This window comes from Ambystoma mexicanum, chromosome 7q, assembly GCF_040938575.1.
Source record: "Ambystoma mexicanum isolate Mex_15411 chromosome 7q, UKY_AmexF1_1, whole genome shotgun sequence".
Lineage (NCBI taxonomy): Eukaryota > Metazoa > Chordata > Amphibia > Caudata > Ambystomatidae > Ambystoma > Ambystoma mexicanum.
The window spans coordinates 992,221,745-992,238,633 of record NC_090941.1 but is presented as its reverse complement, the minus strand read 5'-3'; the positions used below and the strand labels follow the sequence as shown (position 1 = coordinate 992,238,633).

General features: G+C 45.5%; 1 protein-coding gene across 2 annotated transcripts in view; it reads left to right on the top strand.

Moving 5' to 3' along the window:
* The window catches only part of C2CD3 (C2 domain containing 3 centriole elongation regulator), a 594,096-nt gene that overhangs the window by 235,720 nt on the left and 341,487 nt on the right, over window positions 1–16,889 (top strand). For both annotated transcript variants that reach the window (XM_069640138.1, XM_069640137.1), the window contains 2 exons: window positions 3,342–3,522; window positions 4,767–4,947. In XM_069640138.1, coding sequence (XP_069496239.1) covers window positions 3,342–3,522; window positions 4,767–4,947 — 362 coding nt within the window. The remainder of the gene's footprint in view (window positions 1–3,341; window positions 3,523–4,766; window positions 4,948–16,889) is intronic.

Sequence of the window (16,889 nt, the reverse complement as noted above, 5' to 3'; positions counted from 1 at the left end):
TTAGAGACATCGGAGATGTGAGGAGTCGAAGATGACCTGAGGTTTTTAGCCTCACAGGTGGGAACAAGGAGAGGGCCAAGAGAGGCCAGCCAGAGAGTGACAGGAAAGGAGGGTATGGGTGTACCGATGAGGAGAATCTCTGCCTTACTGGCATTAAGGCAGAGATCATTGGTGGCACACCACTCCTGGATGGCGGACAGACAGACAGTCAGAGATGAGCGAGGGAGAAGAGGTGGCTGAGGGTAGCCTGAAAATGAGCTGAGTGTCATCCGCATAGCACTGGAATTTGGGGAGAGTGTGTCAATGCGGTGGGCAAGAAGTGCCACGTATTGGTTGAACAGCCAGGGAGAGAGGTTAGACCCCTGGGGAACACCACAGGTAGAGATGGAGATGGAGGAGAGGAAGGACCTGAGTTGAACCTGGGAGGGTATAGATTTCCACTGCCTTTATAAGGGGGCCAAACAAGGTAAGCAAAAACACGCCAGAGGATACTGTGAGGACGATCAGAGACTCCTGGTAAGTATGACGACTGCTGACATCGATATGAATGCAGAAGAGAGGTCCCCGGGTCATGGGTGCATTGGTGAGTTTCTGGGTCGGTATCGGGTATGGCCGATGGCGTTTCTGGTCTCCATTTCAGAATTCTCTGTAACAGATGTCTGAAGTTGGATTTTGAGATAGAGATGAAGAAGGCCTCTGCAAGAATCAAACAATGCTGCAGAAGCCCAGTCAATGCAACTGGCAATGAGAAGGTGGCCCACCGAGAGCCTGCTGGCAATGAGAACCTCAGGTCCGCTAGGGCTATCTCAACCTTGTGGTCATGAGTAGGCAGGAATGGTTGGGACAGCAGCTGTACAGTGAAATACCAGGAACAATCCGTATCCTTGGCTTGCCCCAAGTCCTCCACCCACCCAGGTGCTCGGGCATCTCGCAGACCCCCCACCCCCGTCTCTTCAAAGGTGGGGGGGTCTGGAAGGTAACCACACCTGGTTATGGGAAGCACTGGAGCCGACAGGCAGGAGCTGGTTTGTGATTAGATGAACTTGGCTGAAGTTAGCAGCAGGGATAGGTCAAAGTGACACAAGGTGGGTGATCAAACTCTTTCACTGGTATCACAGCTGGCCACGTGCATGGGCAGAGAGCCATCATTTGTAGTGGAGTGCATTCATATGCCAGCTGTCTCTCCTGCTAACAGCTGGGTGTGTGCAGAGAAGCTTAAACACAGTTTGGCCCTGCAGTACCTCGAGAGGGCACTGAGACCTTCAGAGCGTCTCTCCCTTTCTGGGTTCTCAGGTGCCGGAGAAATTGGTATTCTGTGTTGTACATAGCCCCCTCATACCTCTAAACCAGCTGCAATGCTTGTCCAGAAGGGACAATGCAGGCTCTGGAAAATGGACACATGTGGACTATAGACTGCATACAATTAGAGTTGAGTAGCTTTTATGTATGGGCATGTGCCACCTCTGAGTGGCATCAGAGAACGCTCGAGCTTCACACCCGATGTCTATCAGAACAAGTGGGGGGACCAGATCCCATGATTGCTTTATTTTCTTTTATGTTTTTTTATTATTTATTTTCATATATTCAGATACAAAATATACAAACAGAAATTCCAAACAGTACAAACAAATCATCAATGAAACAACATCCAATATAACAATAATAGAAATATGTACATTAAAAGCAAATACAGTCCACACCCCTCCCGGTCCATGACATGATCAGTCTAGTACAAAAGCATACATTTCCCCCAAAATGTATTAAAAAAAAGTTTCCTTTCTCTCCTATAGATAGTTTTATTCATTTCAGCCAGCTTGTGCATTTCATCATTCCAAACATCAATTTTCGGTGAAACAGCAGATTTCCAGCAAGTAAGAATCAATTTCTTTCCCATCACATCACCTTGAAATAGCCATTTCTTCTGACAAGTAGTCATTTCATCAAGTAATTCATCGCCTCCCAGTATCAATGTCTTCTAATCTAAATCAATTTTCTCCTCCAGTACATTCTCGCAAATTGCACCAAACTCCAGCCAAAAACCACGCACCCTTTCACAGTCCCACATCATATGCTCTAGTGTCCCAACTCGATGCACACACCTCCAGCAGTCACTGGTATCGGAAAGTCCTTTCTTACACAATCGGTCCAGGGCTCCAATATACCCTGTTTCAGATTTTAATTTGCCGGGACCTTTCAGCCAGACTCAAAGAGCATAGTTTGACATTTTGCCACATTCTCGCCCACAGCGCTGACAAAATATAACAACCATTTCTCAGACTCCATTCGTCTCGCAGTTGAACATTCTCCTTGTTTTCTGTAACAATCTGTCTAGAAATCCTACAAGCCAAACCTCCTTCACCCTTTTTTCTTTCTAATATTGAAAAATTCCAGATTTAATCCATTTTCTACCTTCACATCACCAATGGCTCTCCTGAGCCTCCGATAATCCATGTTCGTAAAGCCATTAATATTCAATTTTTTTATTAACTTTCCTGGCCGTCAGCCACTTCCCATTTTTGAACAGGTCGGCAATCCACTTGACCCTCCAAAAACCATTCATGCCAGAATATAGGCTTCCCATCCACCTGGATCCCGGCATTCAACCAGATTGAAGCCCCTGGATCTTTGAGAGCATCAACCTTCAGAAGTTCACATAGATTTTTCCAGGAGCTTCGCAAAAATTCTGTGGTGGGATTCTTCACACAAACAGGTCTCGTCATAGTTGAAAGTATGGCCCTTGGTGACAAAGGGCCACAAAAACCAGTCTGAGCTATCGCCCAATCATCTGGATCCCCATGATTCATAGTCGCCCATCTATAATTCTCTATATATATATTGCGGCACAGCCATGGCGGAGGATGCCCACCCTCGATTGCATCTGCCTGCGCTTTGAAGTTCCATAGTCCTTTTGTACTGAATGTTATGTTTTTATATTTTGTTGAGGCTGAAGCTTTCTTTGGACTGTTGGTGCTGTTGAACTCCTTGCCTCCTGCCTGAATTCCTCGCCAGAGAGGTTTGCTCGACACATGCGAGTCGACCCTCTGCATCTGGTTGCTGTTGAGTGGAGCGACTCTGGAGTGACAGAAAACCCAGGGCCGGTTGAAGTGCCTGCATAACTTTCAGCCATGCAGCAGTGTAACCGCGATCCAGTAGGAAGAACTGAGCTTTGACAGCACTTGGAATATCTTTGACCATTTGAGTTTTTTCCTGTTTTCATATTGTGTAATGCATCCGAGAGTGTTTGTATGTGTGTGAGTATATACAAGCAGCAAGCTGTTTGGTGGCTGTGGTGGTCGTATTTGTACCTAGCAGTGGAGGTGCTGAACATTTCTGTTTTGCAGATGGGGCCAGAAGCGGGCGGGCTGGTGGAGCACATCTTCGAGATCCACGTGGACAAGGTGAAAGGCCTCGCCCCACTCCAATCCACAGTCTGGGGAGAGGCGGACTGCTATGTGCAGTACTACTTCCCAGCCCAGGAGCCCAGTCTCATCACGAGGAAGGCAGCGGCGCACCTGGAAAGCGGTAGGCACTGATTGCAGCATTCTGCAACCCCCAAGAGCGAAACTAAAGACGAATGACTGAGTGAATGCCTTTATTGCACTTCTCTTGCTGAGAACGGGGCTTGTATTTGGCGGGAAAGAGTCAGTGGCGCTCATGCCGAACGTGGGTCAGCGCTGCCATGATTGCTTGGATCACATGATCTGACAGCCCCTTTCATGTCCAAGCATTAAGTCTTTATTGTACATTTTACACTAGAAAGTTCAATGTTTATGTTTGAGTTTACATAGCGCTTTAATCCAAAGCGCTTTACAGTATAACAACAAGGTACAATAATGAAAGAAGCATATTTACAAACGTGAAACAAACCAGTGATGCAGTATGTAGAACAATTTACTTAAAAGGAGGGGAAGGGGGAAGGGAGAGGGGGCGGGCGGTGAGAGGAGGTAGGTAAGGAAGGTTTCAATGTCTGATTTGAGGTCAGTGGGAGAGGGAGGAGGGAAGGGAAGGGGGGGAGCCCCCTGATGACCTCCTACACCTCTTGGTGGTTTCAATGTCTGAATTGAGGTCAGCGGAAGGAGGGAAGGGAAGGACAGTGTGGGGTTTGGAGGGAGAGTGGTAGGTAAGGATAGTCAGGGGGGAGTGGAGAAGAGCTTTTAGAGAGGAGCAGAAGGATGAGTAGGTAAGAGTGGAGCGGATAGAACGAGGTAGGGAGTTCCAGTGAAGGGGAGCCAAGCAATGTCACTGCACACTCTATAAACTTCGCGCAGACTCCCATCCGCCTTTATCAAAATATCCATTGTATTTTGAGCTGTTTCAGCAACCGTCTCAAAACCTGTGCCTATATTAAGATTTGCACGTGCGCATTTCCACTAGTTCCACTAAAATGCACTTGAGCTGCGATTGTGCCAAGTAGCGTAATGCCTGCAGGCTGCAGCAGCATTGGGATGCCAGTCTAGGCTCTACAAACTCACTGTGAAAATGCTTTTTAGTTTATAATGTCGGCCATTTGCATCGCTAGCAGAGATCTCTACAACCAAAATCACCTGCTTTTAGAAAGGACATGTATGCATATTATGCCAGTCAGAAAGCAGAAAACAAAACTGAAGTGGAGTTATAGGCCTGGTTGTATGAAAGAAAGCCAGGCTGTGTTTTTATCATAGTTCCATGGGCTAAGCCGGAAGCAAAGCTTGATCCATTACTTTGAAAGCAAGCTGCTCCCAGCAACCCAGTGATTTGAATTAAACTAATGTCTCCTTCTTCCCTAGGAGTTTCCTTGAAGCCGGTCCGCTCCTCCACCACCTTGTGTATCCCCGACCCTGTGTTCAGTGACCGGCAGAACCATTCCCTGCTGTCGCCGCCAGATGTCCCTGTCCAGCGGTTGCTGCTGAGCGCATTCTCCAATCCAGGACAGACTTCTGGAGGAATTCCCTTTGAAGTCTGGTGCAGGTAGGCTGATGCCTGTGCTTGGCGTAAAGTATAAGATGTGCTGCAGATCTTTGACATAGTCCAGTGGGCATGTGACTGTTTGGCCTAAAAGCCGCATAACCTGCGTTTGAACCATGGGCAGTTTAAGTGGCGTCAGCATATTTTAAACTACTTAAAAACCCACGGGGGGTTGGCGTCTACACTTGTAAAAAAAGTGGGCAGATGCCGTCCACCCCCGTGCTCCCTTGACTTGTGTCCTAAATTCTATGTTGAGCTATGTGGGAGAATCTGCTGATGGACAGTACTTCTGAAGACGGTTTGGCAGCTCGAAGAAAAAGCCCCTGCTGAGAAATGTTGCAAAGATTCATTTCACAGCTGCAACTCCCCAAATCAGCCCCCACCCCTCCCCGAACCAATTTGTGACATTGTGAGTACTTGCACCTGCTCTCCTTTCCTGCCCCTGACAATCTATTGCTTAATTTCAGCCACCCAGTCCACCATGTCCCATTGCCCACCCCCCATGCCCCAACAATATCAAGCGGACAACAAATTGTGGGTGGATAAGGCCACAGCTGGTTTATTAGGCAGGAGCTAACTTACAGGTGTTCTGCTTTCAGCAGCACAGAATCAGGGTTCTGCTTTGAGCTGGCACCCATACACACCCCTACATACCTGTATAACCACTGTATATACCTGTACAGCACTGTAACCAAGCTGAAAGTATTCTTCCCTCTTTCTGTGCCCTGATACCCCCGGGTCTGGCGCGCATTATAAATAAAACAAACAAAAAAATATTTATAACCTTTCCCAGATGATCTTTTGCGAACAGTGGCCATTTCAGGTTTCTCGAACTCTTGCACAATTATACGTTGTTCGAGTGTCTTGACCTCTTACTCATATCCCCAAGTGCCTTCACCTCTTACTCAGTTAATCATTTCCCAGGTTTCTCGACCTCTTACACAATTACAAGTTTTCCAGGTGTCTTTACCTCTTACACATTTGCTCATTTCCGCAGGTTTCTTGTCCCCCATTGGAATCCACGAGGACTCCAATTAACTCTAGCTGGGAGTATCAAAGCAGCAGCCGGAACAGCATTCGGAGCGAGTTGGGGATGCGGGAAGGTACCGAAGAGCAGGAGAGAGCCCTAGTGAGAAGTAGAGATCCTAGTAGACCTGGAGGAGGAGAAAGCCTCCCAAACACTGGCCCTGCTACCAGAGAGGAGATTGCAAAGTGGAGGAGGAAACCATCCCCCCAGAAGGCAAGACCAGGGTCAGCTGGCGTGGCCTGGAGGTACCAACAGTTAAACTCCTCCCCTTGGCCAGGCAGGCGAACCCAGGTCTCTGAGGGGCAGAGGAAAGAGTCTCTGACCGCCTACACTTATCCCCTTTTAGCTTCCCAATGACAAGGTGCCATTTCGGGGACCGAAGGAAGTGAGCACAAAATCAGCCAAGTGCATTCTGGGACTAGACGTCCCACAACCGTTGTTTGTGTTAAAATTGTGACTTTTGTGAGCAGGGTCCACCCCGGAAGAGGGAGGTATTGTGAACCTAGATGGGGTCCGAGCATGACCAAGGGAGAACCTTGAGGAGCTTCAAGTAGGTTCAGAGCCTGACAGGTGGAGACCCAGTGGTGAAACTATAAGACACAAATCAAACCTTCAAGACCAGCTGCATAGTGTTCCGGCACCACGTGGGTGCTTGTGTGAAAGACTCTGATTTCCCCTTTGTTTTGCATTGAAACTACAGATACCAAAAGGCCATAGGAGGGCCAGCGAAATAGTTAAGTCATCATACAGAGGTTTAAGCAAAATCCCTGTACAATTGAAAAACTTTTATCTACAAGCAGTGTGAAAGAAAGGGAGGTGAATCCTGCAAGCAATTGTAAATGTGAAGTTGGCAAGAGTGAAACTGACGGAGGGATGTCCACTATGAACTGTTTGAAAAGACATTGAGAAACCAAAGGGAGTGAATCCCGCTAAAGAGAGGAGAGAAGGGTCCATGCCCAGAAGAGGGGGGACCCAGGCGTAAAGCCATCCCTCTGCGTAAGCTGTGGTAAACAGTGGAGAAGGGTCAGCGCCCAGAAGAGGCGGAACCAGTAGTGAACCCATCACCCAGCAAACATTGGAAACTGAACTTCATTTATTTGTTAAAGGAACTTGTGTTTTGCTTACTTGAACGTGTTAGGCCCTGAAGGCAAGAGACTTTCAAAGGAAACAAGACTTGGCCACCGGCGGTCCTGAGAACTGCCATTGGAGCTGTCGTGTCGTGCTGGAGAATCCCTAGACTTTACTGTACTCCGAGCTCCCATCTTAACCCGTGTCCAAAACGTGGGGAAGGGAGACCCAAAGTTCTGCACCCTAACATATTATTTGAGAACACTTCTTCTTGTTCTGGAGAACTATCCCACATCCCCTTTTGTATTAGTTGTGAGGTTTGGCAGTAGGTTTCTTAGTATAGGCCCTTTTATTTTGATACAGCACAACTAGGACTGCCTTATTTTTCATTTGATGGCGACGCTTGCTCCCATCTTAGATTTAGGGTTAGATTAGGTACATCATTCATTGTTCAAATAAACGCCCTTGAACTGTGATCACTTGTTTCTGTCTTACTTGTTGCCACCATGAGTTCCTCACACTAATAACAGGGTAAACTCCACAAATATGCAAACACAACACCCAAAGAACAATCAATCTGCTGTTCCAATTGGGATTCTCCATCAACGAGAAAAAAGTCTTGTCCCCAGTCAAGTGAAACCATTTCTGGGAGCTATCATAAAGACTGAAGCGGTGTTGGTCTTCCCCTCAAACGAAAGAGTGCAAAACATGTTTCAAATACCTCATTATCTAGCTGGTCGTCAGAAAACCATGCACAAGGCAATTCGCCTGCTAGGGATAATGATCTACCTGGTTCCCCACATGCGGCTGCACATGCACCCAATGCAGGAATGGTTAGCAAAACAATGGTCTCAGACAAGCGTTCAGTGGGATGCTCTAGTGGTTGTTTAGCTAACCTTAGTGCAAGCTCTACGCTGGTGGTCCGAAGACAACTTGCTAAAAAGAAATCTCTTTCGCAATCCCCCAGTACAAGCGATTCTGACAACAGACGCCTCACTCTCAGGGTGGGGAGCCCATTACCTTCCTCACACCGCACATGGCATGTGGACACAAACTACAGCCCAGAACCACATAAACTCTCTAGAACTCCTAGCAGTACTCAATCAGTACTCAAGTCACTGAAAGCATTTCAGCAACATCTAGTAGGTCAAACAGTGCAAGTCCTCAGAGACAGCACCACTGCCATGTTTTACCTAAGAAAGCATGGGGGCTGCACTCTCTAAGTCTATCCAGGGTATCCCAAAAGCAAACGTCCTCTACCTGAGGAACACAAGTGGCAAATTCACAGGGCTATTTTAAACAATATCTTCTCCCAATGAGGGCATCCACAGCTAGATTTGTTTGGAATAAACCTATGCGCACAATGCCCAGACTACGCATCCAGAGTTGATCAGGGAAATTTGCCTACGCTTTTCCACTAACACCACTCCCCAACAAGATAGTGCACAAGATGTACCAGGAACAGGTCACTCTCATCCTAATCGCTCCAATGTAGGCACGATAACCATGGTTTCCATACATACTCAAACTAGCAATGTGCAAACCAATCAAACCTCCATGCCCCTTCAACATTCTGTCCCAGCACGAGGGGACAACGCTCCATCCATACCCTCAAACTATGAACTGGGCAGCTTGGCTCCTGAAGTCATAGAGCTTGGACACTTAAACCTTCCACAAAGGTGTATGGATATCCATAAGGAAGCACAGAACCCCAACACCAGACACTGCTACTTTAACAAATGGAAAAGATTTGTCATTTGGTGCACATCACAAAACATAAATCCAATTGAATGTTCACCATCTGACATTCTTCACTACATGCTGTAACTACTAGACTCAGATTTAGTATTTAATTCCATCAAAGTACACCTAGCGGCTCTGTCTGCTTACACTACATCCCAAAGCAAAGTGTCATTGTGGAAGGTACCGGCTAGCAAGGCATTCATGGAAGGAGTAAAGAGACCATACCCTCCCATCTCAAATCCTCCACCAGGCTGAGACCTTAACGTTGTCCTCACAAAGTTCATGGATCCCCCCTTTGAGCCTATGCACAAAGCCAGCCTAAAACATTTAACTTACAAGACTGCCTTTCTAGTAGCTATCACCTCTATAAAACGAGTTAGTGAACTACAGGCACTCTCAGTACAAGACCCTTTCATTGTCATCCACAAAGAGAAGGTGATTCTTATAACGCACCTGTTAGGCTCACCTGGTATCCACAGGGATGCCACCCAGCCGGGTTATTCGCTGGTATGCTTCTCAGCTTTGCCCGGATGTGGTCTGCTGGGAAGGTTCTGCCTGAAAATACAGGAGGACTGTGTTGAAGACTGACCGACTGGGGTAAGTATCCTCCCTCCACCTCCGTATGATTTCAGTCCCTCTGGCGCACTCTCCTCACCTTGTGGTAGAATTAGGCGTGCTCTCCGTCCTGCCTTCTTTGCAGGGGCGCATTGTCTTTCATGGGCGAGTGCGGTCCAGTTACTTCACTGACGCCGGCCCATTTGATATTGTTCAGGTAGGTCTTATTGCTGTTCTTTAGTTTTGTTGCTATCCTGCATGCATTTCTTTGTTTAAAATGTCTCTTTTTTTCTCCCTTAGGTATGCGGAGCTTCAGCGCGGCAAACTGGCTTGTTTGAGCCCCGCTGGTAAATGATGGTGCATTAAGAGTGCTATGATGCGGTAAGTAAGCGCTATGCGCAGCGCTGCAAAGTCTTGCCTTTGCTAACCTGTGTTTTCCTTCCTTGTAGGTCGCGGTGTTCTTCAGCGTGAGTGGAATGTCCGGAGTGGTGCCAGCCGAGAGGCGACCAGCCAGGTAAGCCTTTTGAGCAGTTCGTAATTTGTAAATGTCTCTACTGCTTTCTTTAATGTTGCCTCTATCTTCCTCTTTCAGGTCGTTCTGTCCGGCAGGCGTGCAGATTCGAGGAAGCTGTTCTCAGTAGCTGCGAGTGTTTAAAGATGAAGACTGCAGGCAAGATGCTTCTGCTAAAGATGTTCCTTTTGTCTCCTTGCAGGTTCTGCTTCTCTGAGGTTCGAGGGAATAGCTGGACACGGTGTGCGTCACGTTGCAGGCTGCAAAGTAACGCGAAGCGTGTTGTCTTGCTCGAGTGTGGTTTAAATAGCCCCAACAAAATAGTCCAGGTAAAGTAGTCCCTAGGCTGCCACACCCAAAACACTAGACCGCATAGCTTGGTTCTTAGGATCCAAGCTATGTGGATGCCTCCATGTTGGCTGACAATACAATAAAGTAGTTCCCAAGCACATTGTTTTTCATGGTGTATGAGCCTGGCGCCATCGGTGCCAAGACTGGCCCCATGAGGGCTTTTGAAGAGGATGCCAGGCTCTAGAGGCCCGAGTCCGGGACTCCACCTGGCGAATGGGTTTGCCAGAGGGGGTTTTGGGCGAGGGTCGTGACTTTACCCTAGGTTCTCACTTAAATTCATGTCTAAGTTCTATGTTAAGCAATCCATTGAACTACCTACTTTTTCCCAAAAACTATCAATCTCAGCTGAAGAAAGACTCCATGACTTAGATCCAAAGAGTGCAGTCTGGTACTACATAAATAAAACTAAACCTCTAAGGAAAACAGACCAAATCTTTGTTTCCATAGCACCCGGCAAGGAGGGGGATCATATTTCAAGGAACGCTATCCCCAGATGGATAGTCAAGTGCATACAGCTTTCCTAATCCTGATCAAAAAAGACTCTCCCAAGAGCTCACTCTACAAGAAGTACAAGAGCTACTTGAACATATATTTCAAATGTTCCATTTGACACAATTTGCAAGGCAGCTACTTGGAGCGCCATACATACATTTACTCAGCATGGGCGCACACTCTAAAGCAGATTCACAGTTGGGACAAGCGGTGCTAAAACATCTATTTTCCGCTGTAACTTCCCACCACCCACCTCCTCCAGGTACTAGTGAAACACTTGTGTACGAACGCAATAGAAATAAAAATCTCTATATCAATACTGCTCGCTAAATTATGCATAGCATGTGATCTAAGCAGATCCGCAAGCCTCAGAAGGCATACATTACTCACTTTAATCGTATTTGCTTGTGTATGCTTAGACTTGCAGGTGCCACCCTGCCTCCTCTCCTGGAGTTGTAGGTGCATAAATGTTTTGCTATCTACTTGTCTGCTTTCTCATCTCTATACTCACACTACACTTCATGCAACCTCGTGTCAGAAACAAAACAATCCGAGGGACCTCGACCCGTGAAGGACCATGGTTACAGTAGACGTCACACTAGGCATTGTATTACTAACACGCCCAGTCTAGGTCCCTTTTCTAGTTTCGAAAACAAATCATGTAATACTCTGCGACTACCACTAGATCTCAGCATATGCATAGCATGTGAATCTAAGCAGATACATGCATCAGAAATAAGATTACGTTGAATAATGTATACCATTTATGCATTACAGAGTGTTCTGTGATACCACCTGCTCATTTCATTTTTCAGTGTGTTATAAAGGCCTGAATACATTTTATTTCCTAACTGACTGTTTAAGCTGAATTATTGTGTGCTATTCTGTGCGGACTCCTTGAGGGCCCCTGCCCACGCGCACACTCTCCTGAGACTAAGCCTTGACTGCTCTCCATTGCTCAGTTGCGTTTTGGCTAAACTCTCAGAGCTCCCTGTTCACCATAACTAAGGTGGCCTCCTAAAATCTGTCCACCAGGTCAGATTCTAGAAATACATCTTAACAAGTTGGTGAGGATAAGGTTTTGGGTACCCAGTGTAGCTCACTGGAGTAGCAGTATAATTCTGATTAAAAAGAACACTGAGATTTAAAAGTAGTAGGCTGTAAAATGTTACCTGTTCATAATATAAAATGGAAACTTTCACTCTTACTGCTCTTAAGGTAGATCGCTTTAAAATGTTGTGTTCAGAGAGGGGGGTTGTCCTCCGTTGGAGTGTACGCTGATCTGATACAGAGATTAATGGATCACCAGCAATCAAGAATCATTGCTGTGCCAGTGTATATTGATACAGTAGATGTTGGGGCAGCGGCCAGCAGTAGCAATGGTTTTATGGTAACTGCTACCATTGAAAACACAGATGAGAAAGAAGGGAGGGCTTCTGAAACCTCTATTTCTACTTCAGAAGCTTTTTTCTTACAATGGTTCCAGTCTCTGTTGGCTTATCTTTTCCTTTGGGCGATTCCTTTGTGCAAGTTTATTATCTGTTGACACTGTGGTCAGCACGACATGTACCTTTATTGTGACTGTAACAATAAACAAAAATAGTTATTTTCTTGTGTTTGGTACTGTACAGTGCGCTCTCAGTGAGAAAGAATTACAAAACTTTTTTTTCCGAGTATTTTGACTCCAATTTATTAACACTTCCAAAATCGTATTATTTTGGTTATGAAATGAAAAGGATCTGGTTTTCTGAAAAGATTCAGTGGTTTCAATTCCTTTGATGATCTGAATACTGGTGTATAGTGATGCCACGTCTAAGGTGACAAATAGGTACTCTTTTTCCCAGGGTATTAATTCCATCTGCTGAATGACATGTTTCGTGTCCCTTAGATACAAAGCTAGTCCCATTGTTAGAGGCTGCAAATGCAGGTCTATACATTGTGAGGCCCTCTCAGTCAGTGATCCTATCCCATTAATGATGGGACGACAAGGTGGAAAAATGTCATATGTTTTGTGTATTTTAGGTAGAAAGTATATTATGGACATCACTGGTTGCATGATATCCATATATGCAGACTCCTCCTCTGATAGTAAACCGGTTTCTTCCCAGTTTTTTAACAATTGATGCCATTGTGCCTGTAATTCCGTGAGTGGGTTGTTTTGTAATTTGGAGTAACATTTGGTGTCATTGAGATGTTTATTTCCTTCTGCAACATAATCTCATCTTTTCATAAGCACAATGTTGCCTCCTTTATCCGCCAGCTTGGTTACAATTTGTTGGTTACTTGCCAATTCGTCAATCGCTCTCTTTTCGTTAAGAGAGAGATTGTGTCGTATCTTTAATGTTTTGTTGTCTAAGTAATTCTGTCTCAAATCTTTGCTGACAGCCTTGTGGAAATGTAGAAAATATCTAAAACATTGTTTTCTATTAGCGTTGGTGTAAATTTTGATTTCAGTTTGAGATGGGTGTCTTCTGTTTGGAATGGATCTATATTTTGCTCTTCCATTAATTTTTCTGTTGTATAATTTTCATCAGTCAGGTTCATTAGATTCACGGCACTTTCAACTAGTTCCACTGTGGGGTGATTTTTCTGTTGTATTAGGATCTCTTGCTTTCATTGGTGTTTCATCAAAGAATTTTTTTAATTTTAGCTTCCTGCAGAATTTGAACAAATCTAATTGAGTGTGAAAATAGTCAGCTTTATTTGTTGGACTGTAATTTATTCCTCTCTTTAATACTGTTTTTAGCGTGTTATCTATTGGATATCCTGATAAATTTAGAATGATATTCCCTTGTTCCCTTTTCTCTGAGACCGAGTTTGCATGCCTATTTGGCTTCCGCCTTTGTTTTTTCGATCATCCTCTCTTTCCCCTCTTGTTTTTGTATAGCTTGTTGATGTATTTACGTTTGCCAATGGTCTTGTTCCCATTCTGGTTGAGGCCATCTGTTGAGAATTCTTTCTTGTACTTGTTTTGTGCCAGTGAAATTGTTCTAAAAAAGAGAATCCTTGAATATTAGTTGAGATGCTTGGTACCTCTTCAGTTTCTTTCTCTGGTTCACTATTGGTTTCTGTATCTGATGATTGTGTCAGTGTGCTCAAATTGGTTGCTGTCGATATTTTTGGTTGTTTTGATTTATAGTTACCTCTTGTATCATATTTTCTTTGGTATGTATGCACTCTTCCTATTTTGTAATCTATTTCATCTCTGATAAAAGTCTTCTGTTTTTTTGTTTTTAGTTCTTCTGTGAATCTTGCCAAATAGTCATCTATAATTTGATAATTTTTGAAGATTAACTCTGGAAGCTTTAATTTTTCTATCTTCTCTTTCAATTATTTGATCTCTTCTAGTGTTTTTTCATGTACAAGTGCTGCTTGGTTGATTATCCTAATCATCATTTCTTTTGATGTTTGTATAAGTAGGGTTTCCCATTCTTGTAAGGCCACTGTGTCTTCTTCCTCGAAGGATGGAAAGATACATATTCGTAATCTACAAGGTATCCTCCCTACCTACGATCTACTTTGAGGGCATTGAGTTTAACAAAGCTAAGATGGAGTTTTTTCATAATTGAAAAACAGAAGGGCAGATAATTCCAGCTGGATTTGGCCAGACTTTAAGGGTCTCAAGGCACCCCCAGAAGGTCTGGCAGTGGTTCTGGGCCGTCATCTCATCCCACAGTGTGCCCCATAAGGACAAGCATTCTTCTGGTAAGCATGAAGAGTGGGGTGGGGGGGGTCAAAAAGAGAAGTAGGGTGGCATTCTGAAAAATCTTCTTCCCGTAATGCCCACAAAATGTTTAATAAGGGGGTGGAGGGTAAGTCACATGATCATGGAAACGGTAGTGGGACTCACCGTCCCTCGCAAGAAGGTGGCCACTATAAACCTTGCTACATACAAAGGTCCAGTGGATCTTGTGTAACCTGTGGGACAAGTGTCCACGTGAAGGGCTACTCCAAGATGTAAGAGTAAAACCTTGGTGGGTCCATTCTGTGAATATAGCACTTCCTTATGAAGAGGAAGAGATACTCACAGGAGAATCCTCTCTTCAGACTCCTTGCCCAGTGGCATTGGATCTGTAGTAGTTTTATTTTCCCTGGGATCCTGGAAACCTAGAGTTGCTGAAGCATAATCTTCCATCCTGATAATGTCAAACATTACATTGCAAATCTTAGAGCCTCTGGCCAGAGTTCCTCTTATGCCCCCCCAAGTTGACAGATTGCCCCCCCCTCTCAACATCCCAGTTATGCTTGTCACTTAAGCTGTTTGTGGAGGCTTGGAGAGGATACCTGACAGTGTAAAGAGGCATGGTCAAGGTAAAAGTCTGTCAGGGAATGACCTCAAAGATGTGGGCTTTGTGGGGAACACTGCAGAATGGTCATGCACTAGGTCTCAAGCCAAAGCTGCCTTAGCCAAGCCTCCGATTTACTCCAAGCCAAAGGGGAAACCTAAGAGGGAAGGAGACTATTCCCCCTGCCATACCTACAACTGAGGTTGAGGTTGGCCAAATCTTTGAGCCTGACCAGCAAGAAGGGTTGCCATAAATTTGCAATCCCCATGAGCACCCTGAACTGCAGAGTTTACTTGCAGAAGGGGGCCCCTTTAGGGATGAGTTCAGTAAGGGTCAACGTGTCCATCACTTGAAGGTTTTAGGAGACATACCTGATATCTATTGGAGGGTGAATCCCCTGAGAAGCATATGATCTATTTGGAAGGTGGTTTACTGTATAGCGAACCTACCAAATCCACTGAAGGAGACCATTGGAGGTTTTTGTATTTGTATTTATTAAGTTTATATAGCGCTTTACGCCAAAGCTGTGGCCCCTCTTCATGTGAGACCATCCACAAGCCAATGCTCTAGTTGAGTGATTCAACCGAACCCTCAAAAGCATGTTTGGAGCCCTTGAGGGGTACACAAGAAGGAAGTAGGACCTTCTGATGTCATGCTTACTATTTGCTTCTACAGAGAGGTACCTCGGCAAGGGGTTGGGTTTAGCCCCTTTGAACTCTGGTTTGGTCACCCTATTAGGAGACCCCCTTGCCGTAGCTAAGGAGGGATGGCAGTTACCCCTTCCTATTTTAGTGGATTATGTGCTAGCATTAAGGAAGTGGATTGGGTCTTCTCAGGCCAATGGCAATTCGAAGGCTAGACAAGTACTGGCGAAACATTGGTATGACCATTTTTCCCCAGGCCAAGAAATCATCATCATGAATCCTATAAGGCCTAGAGCTTTGCAGGACAAGTGATCTGCTCCTTGCCGGATAGTTGAGCGACTAGGTGAGGTAAACTATTTAGTGGACCTTAAAAGACCTGGTCAGGCTCCCAAAGCAGATTCACATTCATTCCTAGGGTTTAAAAGGGAGCCCTGCTCCTGGCTTCGGAAAGGAAGGAAGGGGAATTTTAACCTCTCCCCGACCTGCTCCAGGGCAGCCCTTCATCTGGCTCCATTGAAAGTGTCACACTGTCCCCTCAACTGACAATACAGCAACATGACAAGGTGAACTCCAGGCTTAACACCTGGGTGTAAGCATGATATTGACGCTGGAAATAGTGTGCCTACCAAAAGTGGCAGTTATAGCATATCAGACAAAGTAAGGTCTCACATCAGGTCTGAGGTCAACAAGATGTTGGATCTTGTGGTGATTGAACTTTCTAATAGTCCTTGGTCCAGCCCAGTGTTATTGGCACCAAAAGCAGGTACCACAGAATAGTGGTGCTGTGTGGGCTACAGAGCTCTTAATGCTGTCACCAAAAGAGGTACTTAGGGCCTCATTACACGGACGGCGTTAAGGGTTAACGTCACTGTTTATGGTACCGGTGACCGTTAACCCTTACCGCCTTACTACGAGGTCCCTTTGCAGGTTGGAGACTTTAACGCCTGCTTTTTGCAGGTGTTAAAAACCAACCCGCAAAGGGACCAGGGAGCTAATTACGATACCGCAATTTGCGGTGCCGTAATTAGCACCTTCCCCATTCCCATTATGCCCTATGGGGCAAAAATGGGAATGGGGAAGGGCAATGGGGGAAGGGGGAATTACCGCCCCACCAACCTTGGAATAGGGCGGTAATTCCCCTTTCCTCCAAGGCGGTGCCGGTATTTTACTATACGGTAGTTTAATAGCACCTTGGTCCTCCGCCGTCCGTGTAATGAGGCCCTTACTCACTTCATCAAACTGATGAGTTATTGGACAAATTAGGTGTT